The 13,144-nt window shown below is 39.0% G+C and overlaps 1 protein-coding gene across 1 annotated transcript in view; it reads left to right on the plus strand.

The window, feature by feature from the left end:
* Nucleotides 1-10,302: 10,302 nt before the first annotated feature.
* The window catches only part of LOC133649473 (rho GTPase-activating protein 6-like), a 43,783-nt gene continuing 40,941 nt past the window's right edge, over nucleotides 10,303-13,144 (plus strand). The window contains exon 1 of the mRNA XM_062046097.1: nucleotides 10,303-10,507. Coding sequence (XP_061902081.1) covers nucleotides 10,303-10,507 — 205 coding nt within the window. The remainder of the gene's footprint in view (nucleotides 10,508-13,144) is intronic.

The raw sequence follows: 13,144 nt of genomic DNA on the forward strand, positions 1-13,144 counted from the left end.
CCCACCTCAACCTCCTCGTGCTCTCTCAGGGAGAAAAAAAACAACTATAATAATGCACTAACCAAAAATAATGCACTTTGTGACTTCAATAATAAATATGGCAGTGCCATGTTGGCATTTTTTTCCATAACTTGAGTTGATTTATTTTGGAAAACCTCGTTACATTGTTTAATGCATCCAGCGGGGCATCACAACAAAATTAGGTATAATAATGTGTTAATTCCACGACTGTATACATCGGTATCGGTTGATATCGGAATCGGTAATTAAGAGTTGGACAATATCGGAATATCAGATATCGGCAAAAAAGCCATTATCGGACTGCTCTAATTAAAATACAGTAGCATAGTAGGTCTAAGTATATAAACAAAAGATGGTAGTTATTGTGTACTATTGACTTTGTTTCATTTTCTCAAAAACCGACAGTGCGCCTTATAACCCAGTGCGCCTAATGTACGAATTTATTCTGGTTGTGCTTACCGACCTCGAAGCTATTTTATTTGGTACATGGTGTAATGATAAGTGTGACCAGTAGATGGTAGTAACACTGCAAGATGACGCCAGTAAAAAACACCAAAACCTTAAATGTTCTATGAAAAATATAGAATATTAGACATGGCACTCAAAAGTCTGTCAAAATGTTTTAGTACGACTTTGGTAAGGTATGAAGCCGCACCGCTTGATGGATTATCAAAGCGATACGGCTACCGTAGTCAGACGTACGGGTATTATTACGGTGTGTGTGTATAAGAACCCCAAAATGGCACCTATTAGCAGACATATTATCTGGCGATTTGTTTCACCTTAATATGCAAAATCAACTTTTCTTACCTATTGGTTCCTGCTGTTGTGTATTTGGGATTTGCATAAGTCCTGAAAAATTTGCGTGAGTCCGCCATTGTAGTCCTTGTTGACACCGTACTCGATAAGCTTCTTCTTGTTATGTGGCATTCATCCTCCGCTGTTGCCTTTTCTAATATAAAGTAGCGTAAAGTTGTAATTGATATCTGACTCGCTATGGAAGCGCTAAAAACTACCAGTGTAAAGTTAAAGTTAAAGTACCAACGATTGTCACACACACACACTAGGAGTGGCGAAACGATTCTCTGCATTTGACCCATCACCCTTGATCACCTCCTGGGAGGCGAGGGGAGCAGTGAGCAGCAGCGGTGGCTGCGCCCGGGAATCATTTTTGGTGTAGTGGGTTTACATAATTCACCCATGGAACTTTAGTTGATAGAGAGTTCCGGTCGGACGGTTTTTAATGGCACACAATTCCGGTTTTGTCGTTTCCGGATGAGGAGATGCTGCTCCTTATTGATTTAAGTAAAGTCTGAATGTCATTAAAACCGTTAACTCCATCTTATGACAATTCTTCAACTCTCGTCCTTGCACGCTACACCTGTGTAACAAAGATGGCGCGGAGAAGACGCTGTTGAAGGTGAGCCACGTAAATAAGACCGCCCACAAAACGGCGCATTCGGAAGAGACGGTCAGAAAGCGGCTTGAAGATGATTTGTAAAACATCACCAATGCAACATTTTGACCAAAGAACCACCGTTACATGTTATGTAGACCACAAGAAAGTGTTTTAAATCATACGCAAGTACGGTGTTAGCTTTCACTGTTATGCTGATGACACCCAACTCTACATGCCCCTAAAGCTGACCAACACGCCGGATTGTAGTCAGCTGGAGGCGTGTCTTAATGAAATTAAACAATGGATGTCCGCTAACTTTTTGCAACTCAACGCTAAGAAAACGGAAATGCTGATTATCGGTCCTGCTAGACACCGACATCTATTTAATAATACCACCTTAACATTTGACAACCAAACAATTAAACAAGGAGACTCGGTAAAGAATCTGGGTATTATCTTCGACCCAACTCTCTCGTTTGAGTCGCACATTAAGAGTGTTACTAAAACGGCCTTCTTTCATCTCCGTAATATCGCTAAAATTCGTTCCATCTTGTCCACTAGCGACGCTGAGATCATTATTCATGCGTTCGTTACGTCTCGTCTCGATTACTGTAACGTATTATTTTCGGGTCTCCCTATGTCTAGCATTAAAAGATTACAGATGGTACAAAATGCGGCTGCAAGGCTTCTGACAAAAACAAGAAAGTTTGATCATATTACGCCTATACTGGCTCACCTGCACTGGCTTCCTGTGCACTTAAGATGCGACTTTAAGGTTTTACTACTTACGTATAAAATACTACACGGTTTAGCTCCAGCCTATCTCGCCGATTGTATTGTACCATATGTCCCGACAAGAAATCTGCGTTCAAAGAACTCCGGCTTATTAGTGATTCCTAGAGCCAAAAAAAAGTCTGCGGGCTATAGAGCGTTTTCTATTTGGGCTCCAGTACTCTGGAATGCCCTCCCGGTAACAGTTAGAGATGCTACCTCAGTAGAAGCATTTAAGTCCCATCTTAAAACTCATTTGTATAATATAGCCTTTAAATAGACCCCCCTTTTTTTAGACCAGTTGATCTGCCGTTTCTTTTCTTCTCTCCTCTTCTCCCCTGTCCCTTGCGAGGGGGAGTTGCATAGGTCCGGTGGCCATGGATGAAGTGCTGGCTGTCCAGAGTCGGGACCCCGGGTGGACCACTAGCCCGTGCATCGGTTGGGGACATCTCTGCGCTCCTGACCCGTCTCCGCTCGGGATGGTTTCCTGTTGGCCCCGCTGTGGACTGGACTCCCGCTGATGTGTTGGATCCACTGTGGACTGGACTTTCACAATGTTATGTCAGACCCACTCGACATCCATTGCTTTCGGTCTCCCCTAGAGGGGGGGGGGGGGGGGTTACCCACATATGCGGTCCTCTCCAAGGTTTCTCATAGTCATTCACCGACGTCCCACTGTGGTGAGTTTTTCCTTGCCCGTATGTGGGCTCTGTACCGAGGATGTCGTTGTGGCTTGTACAGCCCTTTGAGACACTTGTGATTTAGGGCTATATAAATAAACATTGATTGATTGATTGATTGATAAATGTAGAAAAAAAATCATAATATGACCCCTTTAATGCAAAAGGTGCGCCTTTTGTATGAAAATAGACCTGAATAGACCTGCTCCTCGGCAGCGCGCCTTATAATCCGGTAGTTTAAATATAATGTTACACTGTTGCCCTGTGGGGGGTTTTCTGATTATTATCGTGATTCAAATGTCGAGTTAATGCATGTGACTGGCCGATGCCGCTCATGGATGAACAACCATTGTTTTGAAGCTGGTTAATATAGTGGCCAAGTGTATTCCCCACGAATGTTCACCGATTTATGGTGTCACAATACAGCACATGGGTCAAAACAAGGTTCTCATGTTGAAGTGCGTAGCAACGTGAGTGTGCATGCATGTGTGCGTCGGTGCTGAAGGCCTTGGAACCATAAATTATACAATGCAGGCAATGCGTTAAAGCTGCAAAAACAACTGGTCTCTATGTACTTAGACTTTAAAAAAAAGAGGGTTCAAGAGGACAAATAATGTAAAACAGGACATGTTTCCTCAGTCGAGATGAACCCTAATTAGATCCATACCTGCATGCGTAGGCATGAAGCCGGTGTTATTGTTTGAAACTTGTAAAAATATCTTAAAGAAAGGGTTGAATCTCGTTTCTGAGAAGGTGACCGCAAACGAAGGCTCTTAATCTCGGCGTGCAATTAACCTGCCAGCTCTGTAAATGCTTAGAGAAGCACAGCATCTCCTTATATAGATGCGATGGTACTTTGTATTTGCTTTAGAGCTTAAAGTACCTTCGGTTCAGGAAATCCACAGTATATATAAATATGTATGCTGAAGTCATAAATGCAGGTTTGGAGTGAAGAGTGCCTTGTAAAGTCCTGCTTCAAAGGTAGGAACCCACGTACACGTACACATGTAAATGCATGCTGTGCATTCATTTACAGTATGTTGGTGTAAAGCAGGGATGCTGGGTTATATAAGACATGTCTCAATGTTTTATCTCATGGAATGTTCCAGCTTTGCAGGGGATCGTTTTAAAATGCAGAGAGTGTCTTAAAGGGGAACTGCACATTTTTTGATTGGGGAATCGTTCGCAATCATTATAAAAGACACGACGATATATTTTTTTAAATGCACTCTAAATATTAAATAAATACGATAAAAAGTCTGCTTACAATGGAGCCTATTAAAAAAAAAACATTCAAACACCTCCATTAGGGTTTTATATACATGATATAAGTATACAGTATATGTAATAGGGTTGTACGGTATACTGGTATTAGTATAGTAGCGCAATACTAATTAATCATTTTCGGTACTATACCCCCACCCCCCCCGCGCCCGCGTCGTTGTCACGTCGTGTCATTGCTGGTTTACGAGCAGAGGAGCATGTTCGGCGGCACACAATCACAGAGTACTTACAAGCAGACACAGTGTGTAGACAGAGAAGGGAGAACGGACGCATTTTGGCTTAAAAACTAACGATAAAGGTAAAGTTATAACACTGAAACGCCCTCAGGAAGAGGTGCTTTAAGACATGGCTAGCTAGCTAGCGGCGAACGTCCATCCGCCGTCGGCAGTGTTTTAGCTACTTCTAAATCACTAATCCTCGCCTTCATGGCAACAAATAAAGTAAGTTTCTTACAAGTATCATCCCTGCAGGACGAGGAATAGCTAAACATGTTTCACTACACACCGTAGCTCACCGGCGTCAAAATGTAAACAAACGCTGTTGGTGGATCTACACCTAACATCCACTGTAACGATACCAAGTACAGGCACATATCTAGTCGATACTACTATGATTACGTCGATATTTTTTGCCATCACAACATCTTCTTTCGTTTTTTTAAAATGTATATTATGTTTATAAACTCAGGAAATATGTCCCTGGACACACGAGGACTTTGAATATGACCAATGTATGATCCTGTAACTACTTGGTATCGGATTGATACCCAAATTTGTGGTATCATTCAAAACTAATGTAAAATATCAAACAACAAGTGATTATTACATTTTAACAGAAGTGTAGATAGAACATGTTAAAAGAGAAAGTAAGCAGATATTAACAGTAAATGAACAAGTAGATTAATAATTCATTTTCTACCACTTATGCTTAATAATGTTGACAAAATAATAGAATGATAAATGACACAATATGTTACTGCATACGTCAGCAGCTAAATTAGGAGCCTTTGTTTGCTTACTTACTAATAAAATACAATATGTCTTGTATGTTCACTATTTTATTTAAGGACTTACCTGCAATAAGAAACATATGTTTAATGTACCGTAAGATTTTTTGTTAAAATAAAGCCAATAATGCAATTTTTTGTGGTCCCCTTAATTTAGAAAAGTACAGAAAAGTACCGAAAAGTGTCGAAATAATCTTAGTACCGGTACCAAAATATTGGTATTGTTACAACACTAATATGTAATGTAGTAACAGGCACATTTATAATAACATTTAATTTCTACATATTTTGATCATTTTAAGCATACACGGCACAATGTCTAAAGCACATCACGACGTTCGCTTTTTTAAAAACATCATAACTGATTATTACTCACTGCAGACTTTATGAGAGCCAACAAACATAATAAAACATCACTTACTGTACAAGGTCCGCTGTCATTGGGATGCCAACTGCTCAGATGTTCATATATTACCGTTATTAGATGAAGAATGACTCATAGTGGGGGGGTGGAATCAAACGTCTTTTAGTGTCGTCTAAATTGGCTGTCAAAGTGTACCGACTTGTCGGAATATATCCCCGTCCTTCTACTATCCAGGTGAGATGCATGGTTTATGATCTAGAATAACATTTGAGGAGCAAGGAAGCGAGGAAGCGGTTGATCGGTCGATCATGTCATCATTGGCACACAAGCTTGTGGTCATGGCGTTGCTATAAATAGTTTGTCTGCATTAGCGCTTATAATAATATCACTAATACTTGGTTAATATTCAAGTCATGAAATTTAAATGGAGTAATGTTGGCGCTTTTTGGATGTTTTTTATTGGGTTTCATGTGCGGAATAGAGGACCTCCCATTGGCTTTGCTGTAAGTGGACTTTTATTTACGTTTATTTACGCGTTAGAATGCATTAAAAACATATATACATCCGTCGCCATGTCTTTCATAATGATTATGAACGATAGGCAACATTCCAAATAAGTGCAATTCTCCTTTACAGGGCAACTGCACTTTTTGGGGAGTTTTGTCTATCATTCATAATCACTACGCAAGCCAAGAACACATGTTTTTTTTTTTTTTCAAACATTCAAATTTATAATATACGGCAAGTGGCGGAGGTGGCTGACAGTGCAACTAACAGGAGTTCACTGTTCTGCCTATAAAGCCCTCCAAAAAAATATCTATACTCACAACAATACTCCATTTACGTCTCGTGACCTGAATATTAACCAAGTATTAGCGGTATTATTATAGTAAGAGATAATGCAGACAAACTATTTTTAGTGGCGCCATAATCACAAAGAGCTAACTAGCTTATGCTACTATATTGACATATTAAGCCGGTGAGCTGCTGCATCACCTCTGAGTCAGTGAAAGTTAATTCTAGATTATAAATCATGCATAATGGAAGGATATGGCCATAAACTGAGAAGTTGGTCAACTTTGACATTTAACTTAGTGACAAGAAAGACAAGAAAAGACGCTTGTTTGCGACACCTTTTTGTTTTTGTTTACCTGCGGGAGGATTATGGTTAATTCGTCATCCAAACAGGAGGATGTGAACATCCCATCAGTATCACTGAGAGCAGACGTTGTACAGTAAGTGATTATTTAAGTATTGTTATTATTATTATTGTGAATGATTCCCCCAAAAAGTGCAGTTCCTCTTTAAGAGAGTATAATGTGGTTCTACATTTACCTCTATTAAATGCTGCAAACATCCCTAGTGAGGTGCATACTTGATCAACATACATTGTTCATCCTTAAATACATCCTAATATTTGTACATGTTGTATTTGCTGATGTTGCTCTATTGTTGTTGTTGTTGTTATTGTTGTGTTTGCTATTGTTGTTTTTGTCTCTCTGTCTTATCCCCCTCTTGTCCCCACAATTTCCCCCTCTGTCTTCCTTTTTTTCTCTTTCTATCCCCTCCTGCTCCGGCCCTGCTGCACCAAATGATAATATAAATGCATTTAATAAAGTCAAATACAAATAAGGCAACAAGATCCTACACTTCTCTTTTGTAAAGTAAATCTGAAAAGCCGATATAGGCATCTACATAAACAATATGATTTGCCTGAGAAGCTGGACAGAACACAAAAAAACAAAAAAAAACAAAAAACAAAAAAAAGATACATCCTAACTCTTTTTTTTAGTTTTTTTTAAATCAGTGGTAAAAAATAAATAAATAAATAAATAAATTAAATAAAAAAAAAAAAAAAAAAAAAATATATATATATATATATATATATATATATATATATATATATATATATATATATATATATATAAATAAATTAAATGTGTGTTGTGTGTGGGGACACAATACACATGCAAGCAGTATGTCAGCTTAAGATGGATACAGGAGGAGCATAACAGAGGAGCCTGGAAAGGGGAGGACGTCTTCTTATCGGACAAATTTAATGTTTCCCACTGGACATCTGCTGGATTTTCTCGTGCTTTCCAAAGCATTTAGTTTGCGAACATGTCGTGAGAACATTGGTCAATTTGATGGGTTCCGTGTCCAATGTCTCAGATCTGTTACAAAATACAAATGTACTTACTGGTAGATTTTTCTTTTCAACATGAACAACTTTGGACAGTTTCAACGATAACAGTGTGAAAAGTGCAGTTGTGAAATAAGAAAGAAGTTGCAAGTGAAAGTGCATTGCACCATTCCATTACTACAAATTGCATTAAAGGGGACCTGCACTTTTTTTTAAATTTTTTTTTTAATGTTTACTATCTTTCACAATCCTTATGCAAGACAAGAAGTTTTTCTTTTTTTTAAATTCTTATTCTTATAATACAGCAAGTACAATGAGGCTAACAAGGCAGCTAATGAGACTACTCCATAGTGCCCATAAAGCCCTCTAAAAAAACATCCAACAACCGCCAACAATACTCCATTTACATGTTGTGACCTGAATATTAACCAAGTATTAGCAATCATTTTATTATAAGCGCTAATGTTAAGGAACTATTTTTAGCGGCACCATGATCACTGAGCGCTGTGGGCATCTACATCAGGGGTCACCAACCTTTTTGAAACCAAGAGCTACTTCTTGGGTATGGTTAATGCGAAGGGCTACCAGTTTGATACACACTTAAATAAATTGCCAGAAATAGCCAATTTGCTCAATTTACCTTTAACTCTATGTTATTATTAATAATTAATGATATTTATCTTTGTGGAAACACTGATCATCTTAATGATTTCTCACAATAAATATATATAGAAACAGATAAATATCAATATGCAACACTTTATTTCTATATTTTCTCTAAGTGCACATTTTTCTAATTGAACATTTTCAAATGATCACTTCTAAGACAGTCTTGTGAAATCACAATATCCCATTTTAACTAGCTAGCCACTAACCTTTTTTTTAACAAATCATGAATTACTTTGCACCATGTTTGTACAAATAATAACTCATGTAAAATACAAAAGTCAACTCTCAAATGTTCATGTCACACTTTGAACTGGACACCAAATCTGTTATCTGTTTCTTTGTCAGTTAGTGAAGACCAAGTTTTTTAAAATATTTTCTTGGATTTTCAAATTCTATTTGAGTTTTGTCTCTCTTAGAATTAAAAATGTGGAGCAAAGCGAGACCAGCTTGCTAGTAAATAAATACAATTTAAAAAATAGAGGCAGCTTACTGGTAAGTGCTGCTATTTGAGCTATTTTTCGAACAGGCCAGCGGGCTACTCATCTGGTCCTTACGGGCTACCTGGTGCCCACGGGCACCGCGTTGGTAACCCCTGATCTACAACAACTAGAGATGTCCGATAATATCGGCCTGCCGATGTTATCGGCCGATAACTGCTTTAAAATGTAATATCGGAAATTATCGGTATCGTTTTTTTTTTATCAGTATCGTTTTGTTTTTGTTTTTCAAAATTAAATCAACATAAAAAACACAAGATACACTTACAATTAGTGCACCAACCCAAAAAAACCTCCCTCCCCCATTTACACTCATTCACACAAAAGGGTTGTTTCTTTCTGTTATTAATATTCTGGTTCCTACATTATATATCAATACAGTCTGCAAGGGATACAGTCCGTAAGCACACATGATTGTGCGTGCTGCTGGTCCACTAATAGTACTAACCTTTAACAGTTAATTTTACTCATTTTCATTAATTACTAGTTTCTTTGTAACTGTTTTTATATTGTTTTACTTTCTTTTTTGTTCAATAATTTTTTTTAAATTTATTTATCTTATTTTATTGTATTAATTTTTTTAAAAAGGACCTTATCTTCACCATACCTGGTTGTCCAAATTAGGCATAATAATGTGTTAATTCCACGACTGTATATATCGGTATCGGTTGATATCGGTATCGGTAATTAAACAGTTGGACAATATCGGAATATCGGATAAAAAGCAAAAAGCCATTAATCGGACATCCCTAACATCAACTATATGATTTGCCTGAGTAGCTGGACAGGACAAAAAAAAACTACCAAAAAATCTAAATTTAATGGGAAGAAACACATTTTTTAACTAATAATTAAAATTTGTAATAATAATAACAACATTAAAACTAAGTTGTGTATTTAAATATACATAAAATCTGTTTTTATCTTTTTATATTTTTTTTACAAAATAAATAAATATATCAATATATATTTCCCCGCACACTTTGACTTTTCAGTATGCGGCCCTTGTCGGGCATAACTGAATTAGACGGTTGGCTTGAGACCTGTGTAATAACAAAGATGAATGTCCTGCACCTCTCAGCATCATTACAGGCAACATTGCATCTGTGATGGATTTCTTCAACATACTGTACGTTATGTCATTTTCCAGCTTGCACACGTGCGACTCAAACCAGATCAGCGAGCATTGTAAACGACTGGAAGAGTAGCAAGGAGACGCGGCCGTCCACTGTTGGTTATCTTCGCCGCCCGAAGCAACGTCAGTCTGCACATCATCCGTTACATCATTTAATTCGCTCGGCTGACACTTTCAAAACAATCCCGTCGGATTTTTGAGCGAGCGTTTGCTCTTTCTGCCAGAACGTTCTGTCTGTCAAGCGGGGTATGTCGGCGTCAGACGTGCATTTGCGACGACGCCGGGGGGGGGGGGGGGGCGAAGGAAAGAAGTACGGTCCCAACGCACCGACAGATGACGAAACTGCTGACTGTGTCATTCTTTGGGCAAATCCAGACGGGCGTTGATGGGCCCGACGGTGATTCAGGCGCAGCCGAATATGACATTAAACCGCACGGTGTCGTCGTGCACGAGCGAGTGCTACTCTTGGCTGGCCGCGGGTTGACATTCGGAGACATCTCCGCTCAAGCTGTGCTCGAGCACTGTCAAAAACCCCGAGGCGAGTAAACATTAGGTGTAATGACTATTGCCCGGTTTCCGCAGCAACCAGGTCTGTTGGTCACAACAGAAAGCAGAGACGTGTTGTCTTTCCTGGGGCAAGAATGATAACAATGCCTTTCAAAGTAGTGATAAATAATGAGTAGGATGTGTAAAGAAGTATTTTACGTCATATTACTCAGGCAGCGGTGTAAAAGATCAGTATTTCTTCACCTTACGTACTTATTCATTGCTTAGGAACTTGCATCTCCGTCAGTCACAGGGTTCGTACACCTTCAAGCACTTTTGAAGGACTTTCAAGATCAATTTTCCAGGTTTTCCAGTGTGAATCAATCCATAGCCTTGTTGTTTGAAGTCACCAAATGCGATCTGTAGGAAAAATACGGAAAATGTGCTAAAAACCTAAGCCTAACATTGAACCAGCAGTTATCATTAAAGGCCTACTGAAATGACATTTTCTTATTTAAACGGGGATAGCAGGTCCATTCTATGTGTCATTTCGCGATATTGCCATATTTTTGCTGAAAGCATTTAGTAGAGAACATCGACGATAAATTTTGCAACTTTTGGTCGCTGATAAAAAAAGCCTTGCCTGTACCGGAAGTAGCGTGACGTCACAGGTTGTGGAGCTCCTCACATCTGCACATTGTTTACAATCATGGCCACCAGCAGCGAGAGCGATTCGGACAGAGAAAGCGACGATTACCCCATTAATTTGAGCGAGGATGAAAGATTTGTGGATGAGGAAAGTGAGAGTGAAGGATTAGAGGGCAGTGGAAGCGATTCAGATAGGGAAGATGCTGTGAGAGGCGGGTGGGATCTGATATTCAGCTGGGAACGACTAAAACAGTAAATAAACACAAGACATATATATACTCTATTAGCCACAACACAACCAGGCTTATATTTAATATGCCACAAATTAATCCGCATAACAAACACCTCCCCTCTCCCGTCCATATAACCCACCAGTACAACTCAAACACCCGCACAACACACTCAATCCCATAGCCCAAAGTACCGTTCACCTCCGTAAAGTTCATACAGCACATATATTTCCCCAAAGTTACGTACGTGACATGCACATAGCGGCACGCACGTACGGGAAAGCGATCAAATGTTTGGAAGCCAAAGCTGCGTACTCACGGTAGCGCATCAGCTATCCAACTCAAAGTCCTCCTGGTTGTGTTGCTGCAGCCAGCCGCTAATACACCGATCCCACCTACAGCTTTCTTCTTTGCTGTCTTCATTGTTCATTAAACAAATTGCAAAAGATTCACCAACACAGATGTCCAGAATACTGTGGAATTTTGCGATGAAAACAGACGACTTGATAGCTGGCCACAATGCTGTCCCAATATGTCCGCACAATCCGTGACGTCACGCGCAAACGTCATCATACCGAGACGTTTTCAGCAGAATATTTTGCGGGACATTTAAAATTGCACTTTACTAATCTAACCCGGCCGTATTGGCATGCGTTGCAATGTTAAGATTTCATCATCGATATATAAACTATCAGACTGCGTGGTCGGTAGTAGTGGGTTTCAGTAGGCCTTTAAATGAATGGGGCATAGAAAATTAAGCAGTGTTTGTGTAGACCAGTGGTTCTTAACCTTGTTTGAGGTACCGAACCCCACCAGTTTCGTATGTGCATTCACCAAACCCTTCTTTAGTGAAAAATTAAACGTTTTTTTTTTTTTAAATTCAAGACAAAGTTACATGTTTTTTTACTGGTGCACAAAATGAACCGTTCAAAGAACAAAACCAACACAGTGCATAAACTCACAACAAATTACACACCTGCAAATCAGATGGAAAATTAGAGGGAACATTGTTTGGGGGTATCCATAGTACGCCGATAGGGAGAAGTGTTTATTTACAAGATGAGTCGGGTGTGTCTTGACCTCCGCGGCGGAGGCTCCACCGAACCCCTGAGGCTGTCGATCGAACCCAGGTTAAGAACCACCGGTGTAGACTATTCAATGTCATTGGTGTTTGCAAAAATGTCTCCATTTGTGTTGGTTTTTTTTCTCCAAATTTCTTGTTCTTTTTCTTACTTACGGCACTCAATGACATCGAACAGCACGGATTGATTCACACCGTATTTGTGCTTGTAAACTGCATAACGTGATATAAATACACGCACCCTCAAAATGTCAATTTCACGCATTTAGTAACAAAACTGTTCCACATTAATATAAGGACAAGAAATTAAAGGAATGTATTGTGTTTGTTTCACAACACCTCAGTCACCTTTCATTAAGTACATCTAGCCCTATAACTGTGGCTATGATAACAAATGAACAAAAAAATCAAAAGTTAACTTTTTTTGCTTTCACTGATGTAGCCACTCAAGTTAAGTAGACAACGAAAATAATAGAGCAAGAAATGCATACAACCATGTTGTGTAAAAACTACACAACTAACTCGGCTCTAAGTTGTTACTAATTATACTTTACATGACCTTCACAGTACAAACAAGTCCAATAATGTAACCATTTTAATGCAATTAACCAAAACGACAAAAGTAGTCAGACAAGTTAAGCAGACAACCAAAATAATCGAACCATGTTGGATTTCCTTTTTGCATACTTTGCAGCAGGCTACACGTGGATTTGGTCCACGTTTTATTCAA

The sequence above is a fragment of the Entelurus aequoreus genome, linkage group LG01, assembly GCF_033978785.1.
Source record: "Entelurus aequoreus isolate RoL-2023_Sb linkage group LG01, RoL_Eaeq_v1.1, whole genome shotgun sequence".
Lineage (NCBI taxonomy): Eukaryota > Metazoa > Chordata > Actinopteri > Syngnathiformes > Syngnathidae > Entelurus > Entelurus aequoreus.